Source organism: Drechmeria coniospora, chromosome 02, assembly GCF_001625195.1.
Source record: "Drechmeria coniospora strain ARSEF 6962 chromosome 02, whole genome shotgun sequence".
NCBI classification, from domain to species: domain Eukaryota; kingdom Fungi; phylum Ascomycota; class Sordariomycetes; order Hypocreales; family Ophiocordycipitaceae; genus Drechmeria; species Drechmeria coniospora.
In genome coordinates, this window is record NC_054390.1 from 3,776,633 (window position 1) to 3,803,613 (window position 26,981).

The 26,981-nt window shown below is 56.9% G+C and overlaps 8 protein-coding genes across 8 annotated transcripts; 4 read left to right on the forward strand and 4 right to left on the reverse strand.

Moving 5' to 3' along the window:
• Nucleotides 1-1,182: 1,182 nt before the first annotated feature.
• Nucleotides 1,183-2,572, reverse strand: DCS_04164 (taurine catabolism dioxygenase TauD; the record flags this gene model as incomplete). Its single annotated transcript, XM_040801476.1, has 5 exons — nucleotides 1,183-1,681; nucleotides 1,754-1,956; nucleotides 1,998-2,071; nucleotides 2,133-2,363; nucleotides 2,425-2,572. The coding sequence occupies 5 exons, from the start codon at nucleotides 2,570-2,572 to the stop codon at nucleotides 1,183-1,185; spliced, it is 1,155 nt and encodes a 384-aa protein (XP_040656509.1).
• Nucleotides 2,573-5,428: 2,856 nt separating this feature from the next.
• DCS_04165 (uncharacterized protein) lies at nucleotides 5,429-9,564 on the forward strand (the record flags this gene model as incomplete). The annotated part of the gene is made up of 8 exons (XM_040801477.1): nucleotides 5,429-5,738; nucleotides 5,913-5,989; nucleotides 6,518-7,912; nucleotides 7,970-8,515; nucleotides 8,573-8,657; nucleotides 8,720-9,036; nucleotides 9,093-9,336; nucleotides 9,407-9,564. 8 exons carry the CDS (start codon nucleotides 5,429-5,431, stop codon nucleotides 9,562-9,564), a joined length of 3,132 nt encoding a protein of 1,043 aa, XP_040656510.1.
• Nucleotides 9,565-11,210: 1,646 nt separating this feature from the next.
• Nucleotides 11,211-14,174, reverse strand: DCS_04166 (phosphatase family protein; the record flags this gene model as incomplete). Its single annotated transcript, XM_040801478.1, has 1 exon — nucleotides 11,211-14,174. The coding sequence occupies one exon, from the start codon at nucleotides 14,172-14,174 to the stop codon at nucleotides 11,211-11,213; it is 2,964 nt and encodes a 987-aa protein (XP_040656511.1).
• Nucleotides 14,175-15,415: 1,241 nt separating this feature from the next.
• DCS_04167 (uncharacterized protein) lies at nucleotides 15,416-16,102 on the forward strand (the record flags this gene model as incomplete). The annotated part of the gene is made up of 1 exon (XM_040801479.1): nucleotides 15,416-16,102. One exon carries the CDS (start codon nucleotides 15,416-15,418, stop codon nucleotides 16,100-16,102), a length of 687 nt encoding a protein of 228 aa, XP_040656512.1.
• A 530-nt stretch (nucleotides 16,103-16,632) lies between these two features.
• DCS_04168 (hob3) lies at nucleotides 16,633-17,656 on the reverse strand (the record flags this gene model as incomplete). Its single annotated transcript, XM_040801480.1, has 5 exons — nucleotides 16,633-17,234; nucleotides 17,303-17,376; nucleotides 17,437-17,482; nucleotides 17,542-17,592; nucleotides 17,644-17,656. The coding sequence occupies 5 exons, from the start codon at nucleotides 17,654-17,656 to the stop codon at nucleotides 16,633-16,635; spliced, it is 786 nt and encodes a 261-aa protein (XP_040656513.1).
• A 545-nt stretch (nucleotides 17,657-18,201) lies between these two features.
• DCS_04169 (mitochondrial peptidyl-tRNA hydrolase) lies at nucleotides 18,202-18,801 on the forward strand (the record flags this gene model as incomplete). The annotated part of the gene is made up of 1 exon (XM_040801481.1): nucleotides 18,202-18,801. The coding sequence occupies one exon, from the start codon at nucleotides 18,202-18,204 to the stop codon at nucleotides 18,799-18,801; it is 600 nt and encodes a 199-aa protein (XP_040656514.1).
• A 2,175-nt stretch (nucleotides 18,802-20,976) lies between these two features.
• On the forward strand, nucleotides 20,977-22,662 carry DCS_04170 (ammonium permease; the record flags this gene model as incomplete). Its single annotated transcript, XM_040801482.1, has 4 exons — nucleotides 20,977-21,069; nucleotides 21,175-21,491; nucleotides 21,559-22,236; nucleotides 22,329-22,662. The coding sequence occupies 4 exons, from the start codon at nucleotides 20,977-20,979 to the stop codon at nucleotides 22,660-22,662; spliced, it is 1,422 nt and encodes a 473-aa protein (XP_040656515.1).
• An 820-nt stretch (nucleotides 22,663-23,482) lies between these two features.
• Nucleotides 23,483-26,842, reverse strand: DCS_04171 (F-box domain-containing protein; the record flags this gene model as incomplete). The annotated part of the gene is made up of 6 exons (XM_040801483.1): nucleotides 23,483-24,150; nucleotides 24,223-24,334; nucleotides 24,393-25,115; nucleotides 25,180-26,069; nucleotides 26,135-26,587; nucleotides 26,773-26,842. The coding sequence occupies 6 exons, from the start codon at nucleotides 26,840-26,842 to the stop codon at nucleotides 23,483-23,485; spliced, it is 2,916 nt and encodes a 971-aa protein (XP_040656516.1).
• Nucleotides 26,843-26,981: the final 139 nt, after the last annotated feature.

A 26,981-nucleotide genomic window follows, 5' to 3' on the forward strand; every position in this document is an offset into this window, starting at 1 on the left:
TATTGCTGTCATGTTTCATCGCATGAAGTACTGCATCAATGAAAATCTTGTCGAAAAAATTCCGCTAGGAACTGTTCAAGGACGCTATCCCGTTGCCGGACCATTACCCCTGAAAACTGCAGTTGCAACATCCGTCAACGCATTTGGTTCTCATGAAAGTCAAGTGCAGTTCGGTGAAGAAAGAGAACATGGCGACCAAAGACATTGTAATTGAGACGAATATTGTAAGCAAGTACAAGATCTCATATGAAGGCATCTACGAAACTGTAATATAAACTTGGTCGTGAATATGGGCAGGCGACCAGCCTCGCTTCGGCAGAACCGCCGGCAAACCTGGCTTGACCACCAATCAAACCCCAGAATAACCATTCGTATTGTTTAATACGAGGAATAATATGCCGGAAAATAGGAAACAAGCCACTGTAGAACGGGTGCAGGCGAGCCCAACATCTGCCCAGGGGGTGTGCCCGACGGTTCATGACCGACTCGCCTGGAATCCGCCTGCCGAGGCAAGTGGGTGGTTTCGGAACACCAAAGTGAGTAATATGTACGAACCAAGAGATTTACACAGCCACCTTGATAGTGGCATCGTGTTCTAGGGTTATTGCATGCTTAGAAATTGTCTGCGCAGCAACCACCAATGACGAAGGACAGGGACCTCGAACATTCAACAAGTGATATTAGGCCTTTCAAACTGATACGGTGTTTGCTCATAGATGATCACGTCGCTGCTTGCATGTAGCGAAAATGGCAGCGTCGATAGGAGATGGAGCCGCATCACAGAGTTGTTGATGAACGTCACCGCGGACATAAGCCCTACTCGTGGGACTTCAAGAGTAATATGATCATCCTTCACGCTGAAACACAGGAAGGATACATTGAAAGAGGGTAATTAACTCGACTGGGCGGTCGATTTTAGAATGCAGACTAATGTTGCTCTATCTGAGGCCTGCTTCTACGGCCTCTCCTATTCTGATTTTCGAGGATGCGAGTGTGCCACGTCCACAGCATCCGTTCGACGAGAAGCAGAATAATGCAATCATGCAACAAACAGGTTGCCTCTTGAATTTCCGAATCATACTCGTATCATGCTCAATTTCGAATTGCCTTTGACCTCTCCGATATCCTCACCCCCCCTCCCCTCGGAAGCAGCCGTGCCACGAGGCTTCCCTCTGAAAGGATTCACTCGCCATCTGACTCGTCAGAGTCTTCCATAACAAATGCAGCCGACCCTGCAGAATACTTTGGAGCGATATAGGTGGTCAAGGGGTGAAGTGCATAGATCGGAGAGGCCCTCTGCAGGCCGTCCCCGTACGCTGCCAACCATGGTGGGAGCATTCGGGTCGGGATGGCCCAGCCCAATTGGCTGTTTCGCAGCCAGAGTCGAACCATGTGGCGAGATGTGCTTTCGTCATCCTCGTAGGCGTCACGGCGATGAAGGATGGCCCAGTTGTTGAGAAACAGAAAGCTGCCAGTCTCGAGCTTCAATCGCACCTCGGCCTGCATGGCCACGTCGAATAACCTCTCGAGCGCATGCCTTTGTCCCGTTGTCAAATCCGGAATGTCTGCATGGGTACTTGCGGCATGGCGCCCGAAGCGGTTGGGGTCCAGGCTTGTCATCAGCTTACCCCCGTGCATGGCCAATGCCGGGGCCAGATAATACCGACTGTGGTGACCCGATCTAGGTGAGATGTAAATCATCCTGCTTACCAATGCCATTGGCTGTCAATCGTAGGGAGCATGGAGTGCATACATCTGAACGGGCCAGTTGGGGGCCAGAAGTGTCTGTAGGACGTCAGGCTCATCATCAAGAAGCCTGTTATACGCAGTCCAAGCGGAACTCAGACATATGCAGCCACCAGCACATGTACCGTGGCGAGCTTGCAGGGCTAGGATGTCACAACCCATGTCGTTGTGGAAAGGCTGGTGGCATGGGAGACTTGAGCTGTCTGGCGGCTGCAGATTCAAGACGGATTCAAACCAAGGGGTGTACGTACGAGCGCTTTGTTGGAGTGAATCCCATGACGTTTCTCCATGGGAACATTCCAAAGTTTCGAGTTGGTGATGTGGGCTGAGAACACGATGAGTGACATTCTAGAATCAGATCAAAGAAAGGCGTGGCATCAACTGACCCAAAATGTTCCCCTTTGTGTCCTGATATCCCCTCTTGTCGGCGATATGACTAGCGATCCCTAGGAAGATAATGACGCTGTCCTTGATGGAATACTGGGCCATATCCAGGCCTTGGATGACAGTGAATCCGAGGCCACCGTGAACTGACTGGGCGACATTCTGAAGCTGGCGTGCAAGGCCTCCAAGGGGAAAGGTGGCGGGGGAAACTTGGTCCAAGTCGAGTTCAAGAGCTACCACCCACTGTTAGGTTCATCTGCAGACATTTTGAAGCCATGTATCTTGAGTACATACCCTTGAAATGTTCTAGGGATGTATTTATATCGGAAATCTCATTGGAGGTGAGTTTCAACTTGTAGAGCTCTTCGTCCTTGTTCCTGAGGCTCTGTTCAGACCATACGAGAGGCCCTGATAGTGATCTTGGTGTCGGTAGCTCGGGCATCACTGGATCCTGAAGAAAGGAAGAGATGGTGCTGTTTGGTCTGGAAATGCGTGCATGAAATTCTTCTCCGTCAACTGCAGCCGACAATTTCGAGACGCACGGAGTGTAGGTTTGATATTCTGGTTACACGAGGTGTCGAAGATGAGGAATATTCTTGAATCGGCCTGAAGAAAGGAAGTCTTGCAAGTTCGAGGCTAGTAAGGAAGAGGCCGCCTCGAGTCTCATGGATGGACTCTTCAATTTATTCCCACATGCCATGCTACTGGGGTGGTGGCCTGAGGGGGGGAGTGTATCCATTGCTGTCGGATTGTCCATGCAGGTGACTCAAACAGTAGGTTGCATATGCCGTGCCTCCAATTTCAAATTGATATCATCAAATATACAGACGGCTGCCGCCTTCCGGAAACCGAACCATGCCAGCCGCAACTTGACTTTGGACTTCATATCGAGTGCTGATGCCGTGATTGCATTGGGCAAGCCGACGAATTGATATCCAACGCGGACAATGTTGATCTGAACCCCAAATGGGTCGGACTCAATGTATGCGCATGCTTTGTCTCCTCAAGGACAGAACACTTGTATTCTTCCGCCTACCACCGAGTCTTGTTGGTAGTTTCGGATATTTACTACCGATACTGGAGCTGTCCGTCAATGCGATGTGCTGGTCACCATGGTTGAGATTCCGGTCGGTTGACTTCCAGCGCTTCTCGAAATGCGAGTTCGTAACAGGACAGCACTCCTCCGTAGAAGCGAAAGAAATGCAGGATTGGTGGATTGGGTGCACTCATTCATTCATGACATGCCCCGAGCACGTGATGGGGTAGCTGGAACGGTAAAGCTTGCACACGGAGGCGGGATGAACAGGGAGCAGGCAGAACAAGCCTGAGGGTATTCGCCGGCTATAGCCCATCACATCGCCGACACGAGAGAATGTTGGTCAATGCCACGTTTCGTTACTGCCTCTTCATCGTCGAATACCCGTACCGGTGGCATGTGACGTTCGTTCTTTGTTCCAACTGGTTTGCAAAATATCGGTGCTCGTCGAGTCGGATGGCCCAAATGTTGGATAGTATATGAAACAAAGGCAAAAATAAGGGAACAGATGATGTAGGGTGTTCATGGGATAGTATTTGTATCTCCCTGGCGAAGGATGACTGAACACGACGAGGCCAAGAGGCCCGCTGAGAAGCTGGCGATGGCAGCATGAATGACAAATGGCACTGGAACGAACACGGAGCACGTACGCTGAGAAAGGTGTCTGATTAGGTACCAAGTCCGTACTAGGTACCAGCCAGGTATTAACTAATATTAGTCCGTACTTCCCGAAGCAGTTGCGACCGAGCCTCTTTCTCACTCCATCGCATGTTTTCCATAATACATGCACCAGTACCTGTTTGGGTATTTCCACATATTACAGCGCGTACTCGTACAAAGAGGTAATACAGGACGATACGTGTACGGGGTACTTGTGCATGCATTTTAAGTACTAGGTACTACGTGTTGATATTCTGACAGACACTGTGTCCATGGACATGGGGTCAGACTGGGGGATGCTTGGGGGCGCCGGTAAACGCCGAAAAGACACCCTGCTCTGATCAAGGAGCAGCAGATCAGGTTGTTTCCATGCCGCCCTCTCAGCTCCGTGGGACCTTTGTTCCAAATTCCCTCACCATGCTCACCTATTTTGCATGTGTAGGTCCTTTGATGTACGGATCGGTACTCGTTTTCTCTGCTCCGAGGTTTCTGAGATCGCGGCCTCCCCTGCGGCTCTTGAATGTCACCCTGGACGGGTATCGTTGTGTATGAAAGGCATTCTATCCGCAGGCACTTCCGAGACAAGGCGTGTGATGGGCCTTGCGAGCACTCGAATCATTGGCGAGAGGCATCACAGTGCCATTTGCATACCTTTACCTACTAGGTACAAAGGACTGGTCCGTCTCTCGCCACTCTCACCAGCATCGAGAAGGTAGAAGTACTCGTCTTGTGGCGTGACGTGTTTTCTCCGTTTAAGCTGCATCGTGCCTGCCCGGTCTTTGAAATCTGGCATCCCTAAAGGCAGGCACGACGTCGGTGAGCCGGAAGGAAGTACCAGCGCGAAGTACTTAGCTGCGACCTCATGGACGAGAGTAGAACTACGTAATTACTCCGTACAGTGTATACATGGCAGACTCACCTCTCAGAAGGGCATTTCCAAAGCCACGCTCGTTCGTCAGCGAGAACGTACGAGTAATCATGACAGTGAAAAGGGGGCGAAACAGCAGTGACAGCGTATGGGGATGTCGAGTTGCCAACGTGCCATTCCTATTGCTCGTAATCACGGATCAGGCCCATGTACTCGACACGGAGCAGGAGCGGTAGGTCCATGGTGCGATATGTATCCGTACTCCGTGGGTTCCTGCATGCTGGTACTATCAAAATCTGCGCAAGTACTGCACATGTACTCCGTACAATTACGGTGCATCGTACCAGCACCAAGCGTCTCTTTGTACCACTCCTTCCGCTTCGTGGGTTCTAGTTGCCATGCCCACTGGGCGAGCCTTGATTGTCAGGATCCGACGAGGCGTAGGAACCAATCAATCCATGGGCCGAGGCGGCAAGGCGAGTGGCAGGCAGGAACGGCGAGCAGATCCACCCCATTCATCAACTCAGGGGGTGCGTCGCCCCTTCTGCCCATTCGTCCTTTCCACATCTCAACGTCAGGACGGAGCCCAGTTAGGTGAGTAGGACACGCGTCAAAGTACAGCACATGTACTCCGTACAACGTGGCAAGGAGACGACCTAGCGCCCGACATCTCGAGTTCGTACTGTGGCCCGCAGCCTCGTCCACCCGCCTCCGCCACGCTCGACTGCTCGACCATGCACGTGCGAGCGACGAGGAATGAGCATCCGCACCTCCAGGGCATGTCTCGCCTCTGCGCGGCACCTCGACTGCGGCGCCTTGGCTGGGGCGCCCCGACGTGGCGCCTCTCGCTGATGCTTGCTCTCTGCCACCAGCAGGTGACTACTGACGAATCCCCCAGCTGTCCGAGAAAGTGGCATCGTCCTCCTTGCACCCTCATGGTTCCCCTCTCCCTTTCCCTCTCTCCTCCGTCATCGTTGCATTCAGATCCCGGATTCTTCGATCCCGAGCCTCCCACAAACCTGGACAGCCGACAGAGTGCCTGTGGTACAACCTGACGGCGAGCCTCCTCTTGTCCCCCGTCATACAAGTACAGAGTAGCATCCACTCACCTGCCGCCCTCTCATCCCGGCTGCCTTCACCAGACGTGCGTCGCCGTCCATCAAGACGAGTCTTCCCGTCCGTGTGCGACCGCAACTCTCATCTGTCAAAACCCTGCAGAGCAGCGAACAGCCCCCGACTCCGGACCTGCTTGTGCTCACTTGTCATCCAGGATCCCGGCGGCAACGATGGACCAGGTACGTGAGACTGCTTATGGCCTTTATCATCCTGGATTCCTTGCTTCCTTGCTTCCTCACCTCTTTGCTCATGACTCGCCTCGGCCTTTTCTCTTTCCTCCTTTCCTAGAGAGGAGACCATCACTCTCGCGTCTAGTCTTATTCATCGAGGCATGGACACCCACCTACCCTTGCACTGCACCGACTCCTCACTCCCTTTCCCCTTTCTATTTTGTTCTCCTGGCAGATGTCAAATGCTGTGCTGTGATGGCCTGCGTTGTGCTGTGCGCGCCCTGTCTTTGTTGCAACTGCTGCTTCGCTGAGTATTCCCGAGGCGTACGTACCGGTGTGCGCATAGATCAGCAACCGCGTGTGACGTGATATGGCTACTGTCTAGGGTCTGGGCGATACGGGCGCACAAAGGCCAGTGCTATTTTGCGCCCCCAGCCCAGCACGCCAGGGGTCTCTTCGTCAACCGGAACAGACTGGAAGTTCGCACACGCTCCTCGAGTCATCTGTAGCATGGCTTTCTGACTAGCCACCATCCAGCCCCCCCTGGGTCAGCGTCTCCCGGCGAAGCACGATGGAGGAACCGCTGGCGAGCTCGTCGACCTCAGTTATCATGCCGACGGGACATGTAACCCTGCTGCCGTGTTCAACCAGGGCACCGCCGCTGGACACCAGCAGGAACAGCACTCCCGCCTTCTTTTCTCCTATTCATACCAATGGAAGGACAGCCCTCGCACGGCTGTGTCCGAGACGCCGAATAGACTCGACGCCGCGTACGAGGAAGATGACCCCTCCGAGTACGACACGGACCTGCCGAGCCCCCAGGCCTATCGTGAGCCTCGCGACCATCAGCAGAGGAGCCATACAAACGTTGATTCGCAGCGGCACGCTCCCTTGGACCCTGCTGCCTACAATGGACCCCATGACATGGTGCAAGCCCCCTGCAATGATCGTGGGAACGACGGCTCCTCCTATAAAGCATCCTTGCTTCCCGATCCTATCGTCTCGGCAATCCTTGACGATCCACCTTTCCTCCCGCCTATCTCTGGTGATACTTCCAACCCCTACCTTACTCACCTGCAGCAGCAGCAATACCAACAACATCGGCATCAGCATCAGGATCAGCATCAGCAGCAGGACCAACCGTATCGACAGCACCCGCAGTACCAGCAGCAGCATCAGGCTCGAGAGCAGCAGCAGCAGCGTCATCAGCAGGAATACTACTACCCTCTGGACAACGCCGCGCCTGCCTCGCTCTTCAACGCTACCGGCGGAGTGCCCTGTGGAGGATCCCTACCGGGGCCAGGTCAGACCGGTGTCTCCGACAGTGTTGGCCTGTCATCAAGGGGAGAAATATTGGCCCCTCCGGCCCTGACACACCTACCTTCCGTCGGCGATCCCGACTCGGCTTTCCAAATCTCCCTATCCGGCCCTCCGCTATCAAGCCAGACGTTCAACCCGATCCAGGCGCTGAGCCCATATCCGTGCTTGAACCCCACCCCGAACGAGCCATCCGGTCATACTGCGCAGCAGTATTCCGACTTTGAGCTTCAGCAGCTTTATTCTTCTCAGCAAGCGGGCTTGGCCCTCACCTTCGAGCCATCCCCTCAGTTGACCATGGGCGGAGGTGACGTCTTTCCGCCGCATTCTCAGCCTAGCGCTGCTTACAAGGCTACCGACGATGCCGCCGACTCCTCCCCGTTCGATTCCCGAGCGGCATTGCCGCCACCTTCGCTACCACTCGGCACCGAGGAGCTGACCTTGGGGTCGTGCATCAACCCGGAACAGAGCGACGGTGCCGGCTCATCCCTCGAACCGTACGGCATGGTTCAATGGCCCAAGACTAGATCCGCGTTCGATGATGCAAGACGCAAAGAAACGGCAGACACCAGGCATCGAAACGCGTGCCTGAGGTGCCGAGTCCAGAAGATTCGTGTAAGTATGCCCGGCCGGCCTGCTGCACCCCCGAGCATATCCTGACTTGAATACGAGTGCCAAAACGATCCGGAAAATCCTGGCGGAGAATGCTTGGCGTGCCAGAGGTTCTCCAAGACGTCCAGGAAGACGATCCATCAGATCTTCTGTTGCAGGAACAAGCTTACCGATGCCGTGCTCTTCCGCAGCGGCGGGCTCAACCTGACTGCCCGTTGGTCGGGCACAGCCATACGGGACGTCTCGGCCGCAGACCGGATCAGCGGCGATGTTCGCGTCATCTCGTTTACTCAAGGCATCTGTGGGACTCCCATCACGATTCAAGTCGTGAAATTCAACACCCGGCCTGGCGACGTCATCGCCCGCTTCTGGACGGTTCGTGATGGCGCCGAAGGGTTTGAAACGCGCAGGCGAAAGGATCTGGCGGCATACTGCCTCGTTGATGCTTGGAGCACTGCGTCGTATTTTGAAGAGTATGTCACGACGAATGCGATTCCATCCCTGCTGATGCACAACAAACCAAACCCGATGATCCAACCCGCAGTGGAGCGAGACGTGATCAATCGGACCTACATTATGGCGGTCAAGTATTATTCCGGGCTCGAGGTATATCCCCTTTGTTTTCCAGACACTCATTTTTCTACGTGCTGATTGTCGTGCAAGGACGAGATTGAAGGGCCACGGGGTAGAACCGTGAACGTGGAGAAGAGGCTTCTCAGGAATCTCTTCATTCTATGGTTTGCAATCAGTGGGTAACGCGACTTTCCATCCGGCAAGACAATCATGGCTAACCCTACCTGTGTACTGCAGGGCATACTACCGGCAGCGCCTACATTTGCGGCGACGAAAAGCTCGGCATGGACCCCGAGACGAAGGACGACACATACCCTCTCTTCGGCAAGGTCTCTCTGCCGCGCATGGTCATTGCTCAGTTCGACTGTATAACACACACGAAAATTCTGAGCATCTACGGACGCGAAGTCTTGAAGGACCTCGAAGCCCTCGTCTTTCGCAACCAGCCACGCTGGTGGTGGACGATCTACTTTTGCTTCTTCACCCTTCTCCACCAAGCAAGCTTCGTCAGCTCGGATCGATACCGGCATGCCAGGAACAACTACGGTGCGAAGGTAAGAAACCTGGGTATTTTCCTGTCGCGAGAAAATGACCTACTCATGAAATCCAGTACCGATACTCCATTCCCGGCTTCGTCGAGCAGCTGCACGAGGGCTGCAACACCATCCTCTTGCACTGGCACTACTACAACTGCAGGGCCTGGCCTAATCCCCTCGAACCGTGGCATAGGCACAAGTCGTTCCTCTCCGAACTGAGTCCCGAACAGCACGACCTAGTCATGGAAACCATGACGGACGCACGCGTGCAGCGCCAGCTCGCCATCTGGAAGCATTACAAGGACAACAACGGTAGTCGTAAGTGGCCCATTGTTACCAGCCACCGTGCATTGCAGAAGTGTCTGACCGGCATTTTGTCAATTTGCAGTCGGGGCGACCACGTCCGATGACACCACAGCCTACCAAGCACAATATATCGGGAGACAGGCGCAGATTGACTGGGATCACCCCTTGTACTGGGTTGCTCAGATGTTCGAGGAACAATGGTCGCCTCACCCAACATACCAGCGCGAGTACGTCGAGTGACCACGATTCGTTGTCGACATGTCGTTCCCCTGTCCGCACCTGCGTTTCTGATCGACTCATGATTGATATTTACAAGATGAGACATTGGGATGGTTTCCCCGTCCTCATATCAACGAGGTCCCATGCAATCTTTGCTATGATATGTGTACCTGATCATTTGAAGGGACGGATGGTTGGCTATGGAGTGGACAGGAATTCGAAATATTGATATTGGGAGGTAGCAATTTCTGGGAGGGCACATTCGTTGCCAGATAACTTAGCCGTAGAGGTTTGCTTTACCACACCCTCTTGCAGCTTTTTCGGACATGAAATATGAACATGTGACGGAAATGCACAGAGAATATTGGGTCGGATCCCATTTTGATGACATGAATGGTCGACTCCAATGACATGCAATAAACTAGCACAAGTCCGCTCCCGTCATGTGGGACTCGGTTGAGTGACGAAGCAAGCAGGCATATATTTGGTTCGAAGTTGTAGAAACCAATTCTACGTGGTTCAATCGGAGGTGTGGCATTTAACTACGCCAGGCATCCCAAACCCATCAAACGTGATCTCTTCTCACCAATCATTAATACGAACGCCTACCCAGTACTTGCGATGAGTCGTGCCCAAACCCATGACCAATTTCGCGTCCTGTACGACAGTATACATTTACATCGCCTACGTGGACCAAACTGTGGCCGATTGGTAGCGACAAGGGTCCATCACCAACGAATCTCATATGATGATTGATTCCCTGCTCCGCTTCTTTATCCCTGCAAGGTGTTTACCACACCCCTTCTATCAAATCAAGTCCTCCCGAAGAAATTCCTCGGCGAAGTGGGCGATGATATCGGCGGTTGCCTGTTGAATGACCCGGAGGCGAACTGCTTCCAGCTGGTGCGGGATTTGTGACACCTTCTCGAGGAGGAGCAGACGACTCTCGTACAACATCTTGGTTGTATCTTTGATTCTGGCAGCTGAACGCATGCTCTACTTCCAGGTTGATAATAGAGTGGCCGAGTGCTCGTTCTGCTACCTGTTCATCTGGATTGGACACGCGAGGACGACGAAATAGCGACGGGTAGGCGCTGTGATACCTGCAAGTACGACGGATTATGGAAGCAATTTTCATCGAAATGAACGCCGGTCAAGGCTGAGCCGGTCGCGAAGTTGCACATAGATAGCCGCACATTGGCCCGTGCTTATATCCGAGACAAGACGACGAGAAGGAGGTTTTTTACTTTTATCTTTCAGGACAAACAAGCTGGGCGTCGGTGAGGCGAGGACCACATCGGAGAGCAGATGGGTGGGGGTGAATGATGGCCGTCGTGTCGGCCACGACAATTGACCGAACCGTCCAGGATACAGTCAAGTGATATGGGTAACGACCTCGGCAGGCTGTCCTCCCCCGACGGCTTGCGCCCTTTCCCAGCAGCCGAAAAGGACGAAAATGACTGGTATGCTGGTGAAGGTCAGGATCAAGGTCAAGGCAGCGGCAGATTGGTGGCCTCCACGTGTTGCCATCGGTCAATCAGCCCTTCGCCGTGCCGTGACAAAACGATTATGCTCATGCCATGCCTCTTCTAGTGGATTCATCAATGGCACTGCACAGCGTTCACAATAATCCAAGTCCGTCATCTCCACTCCTCCTCATTACCCCCCTAGTCATCTGTTTCTCGTCTCAAAAACATCTCAACAATAATCCTCTCCTTCTCCTTCATCGCTTTTTCCTTGTCGTTTGCCCGGAAGACGAGCGGCCCCAAGGTCTCGGCATACCGCTTCTCCCTACTTCGTCTTCGCCGAGAGATCTCGTCGTTTACCCGCCGAAAGCTGAGTCGTCGTCCTAGGCCAGGCAGGCCCGATAATTCCGGTGCAGTGGTAGGGCTGATCTCGGCCACGACTCGAGAAACTGTCGAGGTAAGAAATACAAAGGCGATGTTGTGGTTGGGAGCCGATGAGAGGAGCTCAAGCACCTGGCTCTTGATGTCGGCCCAGGCACTCGTGGGTAGTGACGTGAGGTTGGGAAGAGAGGTGGAAAGCTTGGTCCACAGCTGCCGGGGCACGAGTCCATCGGTGAGGGAGGCTAGGAATAGGAGGAGAACGGCGGACAAAAGTTCCAGCTTGCTTGACGACTGGAGCTCGACGGGTAGAGCCTCCAGGACAGAGGAGTCCGTGTCCATGGCGGCTACAATCCTCGCCTTGACCGGGGTTTGCTCCGTCGGACCAGCAGCCCAGGTGGAAGCATCGAACGGCCAGCCAGGATCGCGCGGCAGCGTCATGGCCTCCAACATCGACTCGTCAGCCACGCACCGCTCGGCCATGGTTTGGATCGCCTCTGTCAGCTTGAACAGCTCCTTCGGGGCCGAGCAATGCACGGCTGCGTCGTCGGGTATGGCGCCGACGATGCCCTTGTCGAGCACAAAGCTTCTGATGCCTCCATCGGGAACGCGAATGAGCTCGTCGATCGATCGGCCAAAGCAGGTCGGCAGCCACCTGGCTCGAACAGGAATGAAGTGATCACGGCCGTCCTCGACGCGCAGGACAAGTACATCTTCAAGCCTCGCGTGGCCATCGTTGAGCGCGCGGAGGTGGATGATGTCGGAGATTTGGGCCTCGATCTGTGCAAGAATCGTCTCCCCAGGCTCGAGCGTCACCGTCCTACCCAGAAAGTCTGTCCCTTCCTCGGCCGGTCGTCGGAAGCGCGTCGTCAACCAAACGGGAACGGGGTCCTCGCCAGCTTCGGGCGGCGGCTTCTCGACAAACGTAAAGTTGGCGGGCACGCCGCCGGTATTCGCAACGGTAATGACGGCCGTGGCCGTCTCCAAAAGTCCGACGGAACCCAAGTCGACGGCGTTGCCGTCATCTTCGGGGCCGCCTTCGACCACGATTGTGACCTTGGGTCGACCTTCGTTTTCGGCCCTGTCCAGCTCGCGTGCGACCTCGGCATGAATCTTGGCCTTGAGCTCCGGCACCACAGTGTCGTATTGCAGAGTGAAGACGGATACAACAGGTTTGTGATCGGAAGACGTGATGCGTTGATGAGAAGTGTACATGTCCTGGGCGATGTGGTCGAGGTACCCTTCCTTCGTCACGACATCCTCCTCGACGAGTTCCCGATTATCGGTCGTGTCGTCGTATGGGTCGTACTTGACCTCGGAATTTCCAACCGCCTGTTCATCGCCATCCGTTTCCGGGTCATAACTGAACAAAACGTCGTCATCTTCCTCCAAGCCCCTCGATCTCATTTCTTCATCTTTCTTCTTCGACGCTAGCTCTTCCCGAAGCCGTGTGTCATGACCAAGTTTATCCTTGCGGGTGCGATAGAGGATACGGTCACACCAACTGGGCGCCCGCTGTTTGTCGCTCGAATCGAAGAGGCCGACGGTGCCGATGTCGTACTTGTATGAGGGAAGGAAGGCGATCGGGCCCTCCCTCCACCCGTCATGAAACAGCTTTCTCTGGCCTATGAGGCGCTTCAGTTGGTCGTGGGGTAGTAGAGAGTCTAGCGTTGCTTGTAACGATGTTGGGTCCTGACTCGGATCGTTGGGGAAGTCGTCCGGTTCGGTGTCGGAGTCGATGTGCTCCTGGGATCGCCCGTCGGTCTCATCATCGCTTTCCGACGACCTCATGACGATGATGCCGTCTTCGTCTTCGTCTCCGTCGCCGTCTCGTCCCTCGTCCCCTCCATCTCTGTTTCCATCCAAAGACTGCCGACGATTTCCGCCAGGCTTGCCATATTCACCTCTTGCGTGCAAGGTCAGCAAGCGTCTGATGTCATCGCCCGGCAGACCATCGAGGCGAAAGTTGAGGTCGCCGAACCAAAAGGCAAAATCCTCGTCTCCGATCCTCTCGCCGCCGTCCTCGGTCACGCCGCTGTGGACGACAGGGTCGAACTGGGTCTTGGCAAGGATCTGGCCGACGTCCCAGCACCGCCGTTCCAGGTAGTTCGAGCCGGCACCACTAGCGAGATGGCAGTTCACGAACGCCATCCGGGTCGTCTCACCGAGAACAAGGCGGGTGGCGACGGCACCCTTGTTTCCAAAGTATCCCAAGATGCCAGTGCCAACTTGTTTCGAGCTCACGTTGGTGATGGTCGGCGCGATTTCCGGAGAGGCATAGATGAGCAGGAGGAGGCCGAGCATCTGCTCCGAGGCGACAAGTTCGTAGCCGGGAGGCATGGCGGCTTCGAGAGCGGCCTGCCACTTGTCGATGGAGGAGTGGTCGGTGTAGACGGCTCGATTTACGTAGTCTCTCGTCAGGCTGAGATCGACGACCTCCTGCAGCCCCAGGACGTAGAGACCGACATGGTCTCCGCCGACGAGGCGCACGGAATCGACGCTCTCGCCCGTGGCGCGCTCGACGGCGGCGTTTCGAGAAGTTTGCAGCCGCGTGGTGTTCTCGTCAACGCCTCGACCGGCGACAAACCAGCGAGCGAGGTCCTTGTCGGTGCCCGGACAGGCGGCGACATTCCAAGTGCCGATTTTGACCCGTACGCTACATGGGCGCACGTATTCGGATCTGCGGGTGAGGACGGCTCTCGCGAGCGACTGCGGTGCTGTGGACGAGACATCGGCCGAGTCGGAAGCAGCCGAGTGGACAGACGGCGCCTTCGACAGAGTGGCCATTGCTCGACAAGTAGGGGGCGACGGGGGCAAATGAAGGCCAGGCTGCTAGCATTCGATATCGTAGTCGCGGTTTCTGATCCTCTGGACCATGGTGTACGGTAAATAGAGTCGCTGGGTGCCGAAGCAATGTTCGAAGCTGCGGAATAGGTGTCGAGAGAGGGAGGGAGATGCAAAGTCGAGGAAGGTTGTGAATGACAATAGATGGGGCGGTGGCGGTGGTTGCAGTCGCGGTGGTTGCGGTCGTGGTGGTCGTCGCTCTCGCGGTGACGATGAATACCTATGCCTAATAATTTGTTGTCTTGAGACCCAGAAGCGGCGCCATGTGCGTCTGTACCCGGGACGCACCCGGGAACTGTGATTTCAGAGAAAGGATGGCAGCTCGGCTCCGTGTTCTTGTTCGTGACAGGGAGCAAAGCAAGGCGCTCGCAAATGACGTGCAGCGAGGGCAAGGTGGGAGGCGCCACCGATATCTGCGGGTGCAGCCTCCGCTCCAGGGGAGAGGCGCCTGTGTTCCCTAAGTACGGTCCGCTAACTGACCTCCCCTCAGCGCCTCGTCCAGGACCCCTCGTCCCACTGGGCCTCGGCGAATTTAATACAGAGTACTCCGTACAGTAGTAGCAGTTGTACGGTACTCCGTACAGCAATAGCAGTTGTACGGTACTCTGAACAGTAGTAGCAGTTGTATCTGAACAGTAGTAGCAGTTGTACGGTACTCTGAACAGTAGTAGCAGTTGTATGGTACTCTGTACAGTAGTGGTAGCTGTACAGTAATTACTCCGTGCAGTAAGTACTTACATGTTGACATCAACTGACCGACGGGAGATTGTCTTTATCGATAAGCCGATTCACCCTTCTACTGGCTGCCCGCTAATCTCGACACTTTCGAGCCTCGTGAGCGGCGCCATGTCATCGACGACGTCAAGACAATACGGTTGAAGCCCAAATCGTCTGGGCACATCGCGCCGCACTGCATCCCATAACCCTTGTTTTGGTTCTTTTGCTTCTCCCGTGTTAAGACCTGGTGCGGAGGCAAACGAGAGCTGTCCTCAGCGCCCGAAAGCGTACATCGTGTTCCCTCCCACCATTGTTGCTTGCTCCTCCAACCTCAAGTTCGACACCACGCCCAACGCACGCCTCCGTCTCGTCCGCCGCCTCGAACTTCAGTACAGCATACGATAGCAAACCTTCTCGAAAACACAACAGGCACCTTCTCGCCATCGCCACCCGTCGTGTCGACCGTCATGAGCAAATCAACGCCCCGCAGGTCCCGTCACGCACGGCATCCTTCGAACCTCATCCCTGCCGTCTCAGACTATGAGTCGGATGCGACGGCGATGCAGACCTCATCGTACGCTCCGCCGCCGCCGCACCGCACCAACACCGACCTCAACCTCTCCGTCTTGCAGCGGTACCTGCCTTCGATACAGCGCCTCCTCAGCATCGCCGCCAATGCCGTCATCTACACCTTCGACGGCGATGCCGAGAGTTGGGACAAGTCTGGCATCGAGGGCACCATGTTTGTCTGCGCCCAGGAACCGGCCGCGGCCTCCTCCTCGGATCAACAGTCGGTCCCCCGCGCCTGCGTCTTCGTCCTGAACCGGCGGGGCCTCGAGAATCTCGTCGTCGACCTCGCCCTCGTCACCCACGTCGAGATCATGGGCGAACTCGTCATATTGCGGGTCGGTAGCGACAAGCCTGCCGACGACGACGCCGGCGGCAAGGTCATCGGCGTTTGGATACACAACGACGCCGCCGAGACGAGACAGGTCAATGGCGCCATGATCTACGAGTCCTGGAAGGCGGTCCGGCCGACCAGCCCGGCCGAGGAAGCGGTTCCGGACGCTCATCCCGCCATCCAGGCGATGGGTCAACGTCTGTCGCTGAGCGACCTGTTTGGCAAGCGCAGTGTGCAGACGGCTGGGAAATGAGGTGCGAGAAATACGTGATGGAATGACGAAACGAATAATGACCCTGCTTCGAGGAGGCTGGGGGATGTGCACGGCACTCTGCCCAACTCGACGCTGCACTTTCGCTCGCACTGCGTCAAACACGGGCCGCGCCTTGTCACATGTCACATGTTCGATGCCACACGCTGCATGCTACATGCTACATGCTACATGTCAAATGCCATATGCCGCATGCCGCATGTCATACGCCGCATGCTACATGTCCTGCCGTCATGTCGGTACAAATCACCCGGGCCGCGGGCATCGGCGTGTCGCACAAAAGCCCGACCGCCTATCCACGGAATCGGGTATTGAAGATGAAGCGTCTACAAAAAACAGTTTTGGCTACCTCTGCGGCGAACCATGCGTATCGCTGATGCGTGAATCCTGCATCCATTGTCGAATCCGTCGTCTCTTGCCTCTTCCGATATCAGGCTGGCTGGCAGCGTGCCTGCCCGCCCACCCACCCGCCTGCCTGCCTGCCTGCCTGCCTGCCTGACCTTGACGTCTCGTTAGACGGTACCGCTGATGCTCAGCTCCCGAATCTCTTGCAGAACCTGCTCCACCCTGGCGTCCAGATGGCCTTCGGCGTATTGATCCCTCGTATCGGCGTCGAGATACTGTTGCACCTGGGCCATGCGTGAGTACGCCTCGGCGCAGAACCGGAGCTGAATCTTGACAAGAGCCTCAAAGGTCGGGTCGAGATAGGGGACGCGAAGGTCGATGAGCTGGGGCAGCTCGGTGCAGAGCTGCTCGTTGAGCTGCTCATAAGCTACCCTGGCCATCTCGAGCTCCTTTTCCGTCCGTGGCAGTTTCGTCGCGTCCTTGTCGGGCTTCTCCACCAGCTTCTTGACCCGCGCTCGCAGGGCGTCGTAGTCGAGCAGCTTGTGCGACCTCTTCTTGATGCACTCGTTGACGTCGGGGAAGTAGGCGCAGAATCGGGTGATGGGCTCCAGCACCGTCGTTCGGTAGGGCCCGTCGAGGGCCTTGAGCGTCTCGGCGTCGAGGTCTTCAACTGCTTGCTTGTAGCTTCTGCTCATGCCGTCCGCTGCGCCCGAGTCGCCGTAGAAGGCGTCGATGGTCTCGGCTATCCTCATTTGCGACGCCGTCATGGCTTGTGCAACCGTTAACGTTGTCCACTCGACCTCGCGCATCGACGTGCTGTCCTCGACCGTGACATACCTCGGAGCGAGTCGAGATAGCCCTTTGCTTCCTTCTGCAGCCGTAGTGAAGCGGCTTCCATGGTGCGAAACCGTCTGAGAGCGGCGCGTCAGCGATCGTTTCGGACGGTCAGGAACTCGAATCTGCCCGCGTACCTCTCCTCAACTTCGTAGTCCCGGTCGTTTGTCTTTTCCACATGGCCTGGCCGAGTTGGTCAGCCTCGACAGCAGCGCGGCGAGCGAGGGCGCGAGGGAGCGTACCGGTTTTCATCATGACCTGCGTCGTCGCGCGATTCACATTCTTCTTGAACCCTGGTGCACGTTAGCCGGAGACTCGCAATCAAGGGCGGCGATTGCGCATACCCGCCCACGACATCTTGGCTGACGTCTGCCTCGACGGGAGGGCTGTGTTTCGGGTTAAGGGCGAGGGTGAGATTTCAGAGAGCCGTCGTCCAGTCGTTCGCTTCACGGTGCCGCTCGGGGGCGCGGGAGAGGATGGGAATGGGTGGGAATTGGCGGCAGTTACGGCGTATCGGGAAAATGTCTGGCAATGTTCGCGGGAGCCGGGAGGTGCTCTGTGATGCCTGATGATTGCCTGGAGGTGTCCGTGGTGTTGGGTGGTGATGGCACTGAACACTGGGGCGTCGAAACTGGGGCCGGCTGTAGGCACGACGCTACCCAATCGGCGTGCCGGATGTGTACGTCAGTGTGGATGAGGCGCAGGCGGAGACGACGAACAAGTGCCCAAGGTTTAATATTTATTACAGACTATGGCCGTACGCAGTAATAATGCACACCGCAGTGGGCGAGAGCATCACGTGATTCAAAATTCCCAAGCTGGACGAGGCGAACAAAACTTCGAATCATGGCTGCATGGATGGCATGGCTGTTTGTCGCTTTCTCGACATCCGTCTGGCCAGCATGTTCAACCCCCGGTTCCTAGTCGTCAGTCTAGGAAACCCGCTTCCCAAGTACGAGAGCCTACACTCGGCCGGCCATTTCGCGCTCAACGGGCTTGCTAGAGTGGTCGGCCAGCCGGCATTTCGCGAAGTGGTGTTGGGACGGCAGGCTTGCCTGACGTCGCGCGGACCAAAGTACACGCTCGTGCAGTCGCCAACGCTCATGAACGTCTCGGGCCCGTTCGTCGCCCGAGCTTGGCAGGAGATGGTCAAGGACAGCAACTCGGCGGCGTCCCTCAGCCTCGTCATCGTGCACGACGAGCTCGAACGAGAATTGGGCGACGTGAAGCTCGTCTCATGGGATCGCAGCCCGCGAGGTCACAATGGCGTCAAGAGCGTCAAGAAATCTCTGTCGCAGGGTCGATACCCCCTCTCGCCCTTTGCGAGGATCGCCGTCGGCATCGGTCGGCCGGAGCAGAGGGACGCGGCGACGGTGAGCCGGTACGTGCTCGACAAGATCTCGGAGGAGCAACGGAGAGTGTTGGAAGAGGTCGCTCCAGCCGACGTTGCCGAGCGCTTGGTCGAGCTCGAAGCCGAATGGAGGAGCGAGGTGCAGTCATGACTCGTGAGGGACCAGCGACTGCACCATCTACTTACTCGGCAACGATCGATAGCCTCCAGGAGACGACGACCGGCAAATATGCCAAGCGGCAGGCGCGCGGACAAGCGCCAATGTTTCCAGCAACCTACCTGATAAATGAATGACCGAGCAATTGTCCGACGTGGTCGGGCGAGGTTCATCTACGTACGCCGTCGCAGCCAAACGAAAGACGGAGAAAAATATGAAAATATAAGTGCAGGTGCTGCAGTCGGTATGGCGGCCAGCTCTCCCGTCGACGAACGGTTAACGGAACATATCGGAAGCTAGTCCAGGCGAGGTTTTGTTGATGAGTCGTCACGGTCGACTCCCGATTCCGGTAACCAATTGCACAGTTTCGGTACACATACGTATGCGTGTGCGTAGGTAGGTGTGCATGGATACAGCATTCTCGTCCCATCCTTCGCCTAGATATAAGTACTTACAGTACAGGCATGTACGGAACTCGTATGCAGGATAATTATTCCTAGCGTGCAGCCGAGCAGTGACGCGGATCTGGTGGCCCCCCCCTCCACTGGCGGCTTCCAGGATCCAGCAGGCTGCACCCGCTACGGCCGTTCCGGAACCCCGGCACTAGCCCGTCCGCGTCTCCGCCAGGCCACATGCCGAAAGATAAAGAACGGGACGAGCCCAATCAGCGATCGTCGATCGCTATCTTTGCGAAATGGACGGTGATGAATCTCCCGATCCAATGGTTGTCTACCTGTACTTGTACTTACAGGACTAATACAAGTACCCCCAAGTACGGAGGAGTACTTGCACTTTACACTGCACATGTGCCTGTACGTCGTCTTGCACACCCACCTACATGCACAGTACTTCCGCCTACATGTGCAGTACTTACACCTACATGTACAGTACTTAAACCTACCGCTATATCTACGACACTTTCGACTCGTCGATAACGGTCGCTGATGCTTCGAGAAAAAACTCAACAACAGGCGCTGCCTCTCACAGAAGCTGAGAAGGCTTGCTTGCTAGCCTGCCTGCCTTGCTGTCCCATCTCTGCTCACATCTTGCACAGGTACTGTACCTACAGTGCCTTTTATTTTGTCCGCCATCCTCTCCATGCAACCTTTTCCCCTCGCTCGTTGGGTCGAGGTTGCTTGTTGAAGCCTCCGTATTCTTGCGCTTGGAGAACCATGATTCGGAGTCCGTACTAGAATCCGTATAATGAGAAAATAGAAACTCGCGACTGGACGCATGAAGCAAGGTAGGTTCGTGCAATAAATGACACGAACGGGCCTGAAGCGACCGATATGTCATTGGCAAGCACCGTGCATGGCTCTTGCCGTCTAGCCAGCTCGCGCGCCTGCCGTTTTCAGATCGCCATCATGGCACCATCGCCCGTGAAATGCACCGAGTTTGCAAAATTTGCATCGCCGTGCCCTAGATGCATCCATGATCCGTTCCTCCATCCATCCTCCGCCCACGCGTCTCAAGAACAGCAACAGCAAATGGAGTCATTCATTCCGAAGATGCTCGCCCACTACTACGCAACTACGCGTGCGTGCCACGTTCGTTTCCGGACCTCGACGACCATCAACGACCGATTTGCTGCTCTCGAGCCCCAACACAGCAACGTCGACTGTAACTGTCGGACAACCGCACAACGGCGCCATGAAGCAACCAAAAATCAATGTGCAAAAGACTCGTCAAGCTGGTTGGATCACCTATCACATGTCTTCCCGTTATCGTCCTTGTTTGCCCTGAGACTAGAACGCCGTGGTGGCGCACCGGATCGGAAGATAGGCGCCTCACTATTTTTGTCGTCGCGATAACGTTTGAGAGTCGGCCCCAGCTACGAGAGCTCGACGTGCACATGCGCACCTAACCAAGCACCCCTGCGCACCGCCAGCTTGCGGAACGAATCCCTACGCGCCCACTCGGCGACTCGAGGTCGGGTTATCTCGCGCGCCACTAGGGATGCCAATCCTGACCACCAGCTGCTTCCATGCAAGCATGACACTGTGGCGGACGACTCTGTCAGCTTGGATGTGTCCGGGAGCTACCTGGCGTTACGGTCGGCGATATAACATCGACCGCTTCCCTGCCCCGTCTCCCTCACGCTCGCAGGCTCACGGCACCTGAACCAAACATCCACGACCGCAAGACGACAAACTCCCGACCCCCGGGGCCATGACGAGCATGGCGGTAGAATACAATGGCACCACCGGCGTGGCCGACGACGGCTACTCGTCTGGTGTCCACAACCTGAACATCTTTTACGACGTTCGTCTCTCTGCCTGTCATGCGAGCTCCTGGCTTGCTACCGGCGCCTACATCCTCTCCTTTCCCCAGCTGCAGTGATGGCGACCAACGCTGACGGCTTCGCAGACCGGCCACATGACATTTCTTACCATTTGCTCCGTCCTCGTCCTGCTCATGATCCCCGGCGTCGGCTTCTTCTACGGCGGGCTCGCCCGTCGCAAGTCGGCCCTCCAGCTCGTTCTGCTGTCCATGCTCTCCGTCGCCATCATCGGCTTCCAGTGGTTCTTCTGGGGCTACTCCTTGACCTTTTCGCGCACTGGCAACGCCTTCCTTGGTGACCTGACCCAGTTTGGCTTGATGAACACGCTCGGGGAGCCCAACGGCTCTCCGCTGCTGCCGGACATTCTTCTCTGCCTCTACCAGGGCATGTTTGCCTCCATTACGTGAGTCTCGCCCGGCGAACCGCATGTGAACTGAAAGCGAGCTGGTCTGGCTGACTGGCGAGTAAAGTCCGGCCCTTGCCATCGGTGCCGTGGCTGATCGCGGCCGCATGCTTCCGGCCCTCGTCTTCATCTTCGTCTGGTCCACCATCGTCTACGATCCCATCGCCTACTGGACTTGGAACGCCAACGGCTGGCTTTTCAAGCTGCCCGCCTACGACTTTGCCGGCGGCGGCCCCGTTCACATCGCCTCCGGCTCCTGCGCCCTCGCCTACAGCCTCATGCTCGGCCGCCGTGCCGGCTACAGCACCAACGCCGGCCTGCCCTACCGACCCCACAGCGTCACCAACGTCGTCCTCGGCACCGTCTTCCTCTGGGTCGGCTGGTTCGGCTTCAACGGCGGCTCCGCCCTCGCCATGAACCTGCGCGCCGTCATGGCCTGCTACGTCACCAACCTCGCCGCTTCCTGCGGCGCCATCAGCTGGATCCTGCTCGATTACCGCCTCGAGCGGAAGTGGAGCACCATCGGTTTCTGCTCCGGCGCCATCTCCGGCCTCGTCGCCATCACCCCCGCGGCCGGCTTCGTCACTCCCTGGGCTGCCGTCATCATCGGCGTCTGCGGCGGCGTCTGCTGCAACTTTGCCACCAAGCTCAAGTTCCTCATCGGCGTCGACGATGCTCTCGACATCTTCGCCGTCCACGGCATTGGCGGCATGATCGGCAACATTCTTACCGGCATCTTTGGCACGTATGTTCTCCAACCTTCCACCTCCCCTGCGCCGCCAGTCCCTCCATCCTCATTGCTGTTGTGCATCGGCTAACGATCCACTTTCCGCACAGCTCCACGATAGCCGGACTCGACGGGAACAACTACAGCCCTATCGGCTGGATTCAAGGAAACTGGATCCAGCTGGGCTACCAGCTCGCTGGTATCTGTGCCGCCTTCGGCTGGTCCTTTGTCTTGACCTGCATCATCCTTTTCCTCATGAACCTCGTGCCAGGCCTGTCCCTGCGCGTCTCCGCCGAGGATGAGGATATCGGCATCGATGACTGCCAGCTCGGCGAGTTCGCCTATGACTACGTCGAGCTGACGCGCCATGTCACCGATGCCGACCGCACCGTGTCGTCAAGCAGCTCAGCTGCCAACGAGAAGACTGGGCCCAACGCCGTCTGAGCATCATCGGTATTGGGCCAGCAGACTCGTGGCAATTTGCGGTGCGGCGTTTTGGTAGCGTTTTGGTAGCCTCGGTTCCGATAGATTTGTGGAAGCAAACTTGATTCTAGATACCATCTGTATTTGTCTACTTTCGAGTCAAAAGGCGGGTGTGCGAACGAATGAATGACAAAATACCTCCTCCGTGCGCCTCTGCAAGTGACATGATCTCCCGATGCAACGGTAATTCAATCATGATTCGGGATAGTGGTGCCCGAAGTACTTAGTTGGAAATACTATTCTTCGTAGTCCATAGTCAAGACTCTAATGTGGACGCTCCATTTCACGCCACCTCACGCTCTCCCTCTCGTGCTCACTCTCGCGCGGGGTACGCATTATGCACACGACATGACACTGACAAGAGCCAAGCGTTGCCGAGTTTTACTGTTCTGCAGCAAACCGGCCCTCGCCCAATTTTCATCATGAACCCCGACGCCTCGCTCTGTCCTATCGCCTGCTTCTTCCAAACTAACGACTGCTTCCATGTGGTATACCTGAGTTGTACGTGACTCCCTATGCGTTTGCTGCCACATCGTCAACTTTGGCGAAGACAACATCAAAAACTCCATGCATGCTATGATGACGAGACGACATGCCGACATTGGAAAATATTCGCCGCAAGTCGTTGCCCTAAAATGAACTGCAGCTGCATCAGCGGGTGCGCGCGGGGGTAGTAGCATGTGCTGCCGGGAACTCACACAAGCTGCTGGCAAGCCAGCACGAGCTTGGTGATCCCGAATCACGGACCAAACGACACCTTCCACCTTATGAACAAGACAATCTATTCTCTCGCTGGATCTTGATGGAATGGTGCCGACTGCATCGGTGCGGTGCTGGCGCCCGTCGATGGCCCATCGCCGGCGGTGCTGGCCGTCTGAAGGTTCGACTCCGGCAACGGAGCCATGCTCGCTTGCATCTGGCCATGAGCGCCCGCCGGCGGTCCACTGGCCATGTTTCTGTTCACAAAGCTCGAAAACGCCAAAGGCCCCATGGGCCCGCTTGGAGGGAACATGTACTGCTGGCTCGCAGCCGCATGTCCCTGACCACTCGGCGGCACGAAGGGTTGCTGGGCCAAGGTTGGCGCCGGAGGCGGCACAGGAATCATGTACGTCGCGGCCGGAGCAGAATTGTTCGGGCCAGCATCGATGCCCGCCTGCTGGAGCTGGACCAAGGCGTCGACGGCCATTTCGCTTCCATCCAAGCCCTCGAAATCGTTGTCCTCGTCGGCCATTTCGTCGTCGAAGCCTTCGACCTCGGCTGCTGGAAGATTGTTGGCCATCGCCTGGGAACGACGAGCAGCGGCACCACGGATGCGACTGCCTCCCGCTCGATAGGGCAGGCTCTCACGCAGCTCTTCGAACCGGGGCGAGGTGTTGAGGAAGTCGCGAAACTGCGAAACCATGCTGCCGGAGAAGACGCAAAAGACGTCCCGTTGGTGCTGAGTGAATTCTACGAACCGACCGTCTCAGGGATGCCATGATCATTCCGGGAGGGGAGGGGGCGGGGGCAACGCCAACTTACCAGGGGGCGCCACTCGACAGTATGCCTGAAAATCGTCTCGCTGGAAGGCGGCGACGCCCGTCAGGCTGAGGTGAGTCAGTCGGGGACAGGAGTTGAGAAGCCTCATGATGCTCTACGGACGAGTTAGCCATGGTGCCCGTCGCGGCGACTGATGGGGCGCCGGTACTGACCCGCAGAGTAAGGTTGACGCAGTAGCTCAGATGGACTCGCTCGAGACTCGAAGCGAAGTACTCGCCGCCGACAAATACACCGCTCGCGTCTCGACGAACGCGCGGCCGATAGGCCGCTTCGGCGAGGGCGAAGACGGAATCGTCGGTGATGGAGCTGCACTTGACGAGGCCGATGCGCTTCAGCTTGGGGAGGAGAGCCAGGCGCTTGACGGAATCGTCCGTCAGGTTCGTGCAGCAGCCGAGGTCGATGTAGCGAATCCTGTTGCACGAGTTGACGAGTTTCTTGACACCCTCGTCGGTGATCTGTCCGCAATGGCCGAGATGGACGTAGTGCAGATTCTTGCCCAGCTTGGCGATGGCGTGGACGGCGGCGTCGGTGATGTTGCGACACTTGGCGAGGACGAGGTTGCGGAGACGGGGTGCGGAATCGATGATCTTCTCGACGGCGGCATCGGTCAGCCTCGTGCACGAGGTCAGGTCGAGAATGCGCAGGTTGTCATAGACCTGGCCGTCGGGCAAGGAGAGGAAGGCGTTGTCGTCGATGAGGTCGCAGTTGGCGAGTCGCAGCTCACGGAGACAGTTGCCGTTGGAGAGGAGCAAGGTGACAGGGCCGTTGCCAATCTGGTGGCACTGATGCAGGTCGATCTCGAGAAGGTTGCGGCAGTTGTCGGCGAAGGCCAAGATGGCATCGTCGCGGAGTTGGGCGCATTCGTTGAGCTTCAGCTGGCCGTCGTACCGATGTTAGCCCACAGGTCCGACGGTCCGGAGGCGGAGGGAGGGAACGCACCCGCTTGATGTACTTGCAACTCTTGGCCAGCGTGATCATGCTCTCGTTCGAAATGCCGTCGCAGCTCGAGATGTTGAGCCCCTGTAGGCGCTTGCAGTGATGGGCGATGGCGGCGATGGACCGCTCGGTGATGTTCTTGTCGTTGGAGATGTCGAGGGCGAGGAGCGAGGCGCTGTTCTGGACCAGGGCGATGAGGCCCGAGTCGGTCAGGCCTCGACAGTTGGTCAAGGTCAGCCGCTCCACCCTGGAGCAGACGGCCAGCGGCAGGACGCTGCCGTCGTTGACGTTGTCGGCGAGGGCCGCGAGGTTGAGACGCTTGATGAAGTCGCGGTAGCTGAAGAAGGGATGCTCGAGGCCGAGGGTCTGGCATATGCTGCTGTGGTTCTTCCAGTTGCTGCAGGCGGGTCTGTGCCACAGGAGATCGACGGCGTTCCTCGCCCAGCGTCTGGAGACGAGCATGCAATGATAGAGGTCGGAGGGCGTGCTGAGCTTGGAGAAGACGCCGATGAGGATCTCGTTGGGGAGCGAGTTGACGGGGGGCCAGCAGGTGTCGTCGACCTGCATGTCCTGGAAGTTGGGAACGCCGAGCGACGACTGGGAGTCATTTGCTCCGAGGAAGAAGTCGGACTCCTCATTGTCGGCGGGAGCGGGCGAGGTGGTCGACGACGACGAGCGAGAGTCGTCCTGCTCGTCGGCGGCAACATCGGGCACGGCAGACATGGCGTCGGCACGGGGTCGGCAGTCAAGAGTGAGACGAGTCCGAGGGGTCTCGGACAGGGGCGTTCTTCCTCGCTCGACGGGATGCACGCTCTCTCCGACCAAACACGGGTGGCGGCGGGCGAGCTCGAGACGAACGGGCGGGCGGACTCGGGAAGCGAGCGGGCGTTGGGCTGGCCAGGCGCGGTTCTCGGCGGGAGAGAGGATGAAGCAGGGGCCAAGAGGGCTGACGGATGACTTTCGGAGGACGCGTCGGCTTCACCAACGTCGCCAAGGCACTCGAATCCGATCGGAGCCTCGACGGCGTGCTTGCGTGCGTGCGTGCGTTTGGTCAGGGCAGGGCGGCAGGGAGCGGAGATGACGTCGGATGGAGCGAGAAGGGCCAGGCTGGCGGAGGCTCCAAGCGGAAATGGAAGGAGCGGGTATGGCCGCGTTCCAGCAGAGCTGCCGGGTGTGCTGCAGATGTCGTCGGTGATTGCTCGAGGGGGGGTGATGAAGAATGGTTGTTGTCGGCGGCGATGGTGATGGTGGACGTGGACGTGGATGAGGAGTGGCAGGAGAGCAGAGCAAGACGGGGCAACGATGCAAGCAAACAACCCAATCACGGGTACGGAGTAGGTTGAATCAAGTGGACTAGCGGTACAGTACATGGTGTCGTGCTGGTCGGTACCTGCTTGCTCGGCACCATTCGCTGGGTCATCAGTAAGCAAGGAAAGTACCTGCGCAGGTGCGATCGGGTACCTGTACCAAGATGAACCACGATTGCTGCGGCACGTACCTGTACATGCACATGGCGTGCCCGTACTACCATGCGCCGTCTGGAGAGGGTGTACATGTACATGAACGAGAACTGTATGGAGTACTATACCTAAGTACCCCCGTACTTGCTGTGCTTGCGGTGGTCGACGGTCACTGGGAAGTCACCAAAGCTGCCGCCGTGGGGCATGTGGACACCGAGGGGTCACTGTTTTCCTCGCGGACGGCTCTCCCGCGCGCTCTTTCGATCTGGTGGGTGGCGCTAGCGTAGCTGGGGTGCCTGCGGATGTGTTCAGCAGGTGCCACAGCGCTGCCACATCCATTATTGG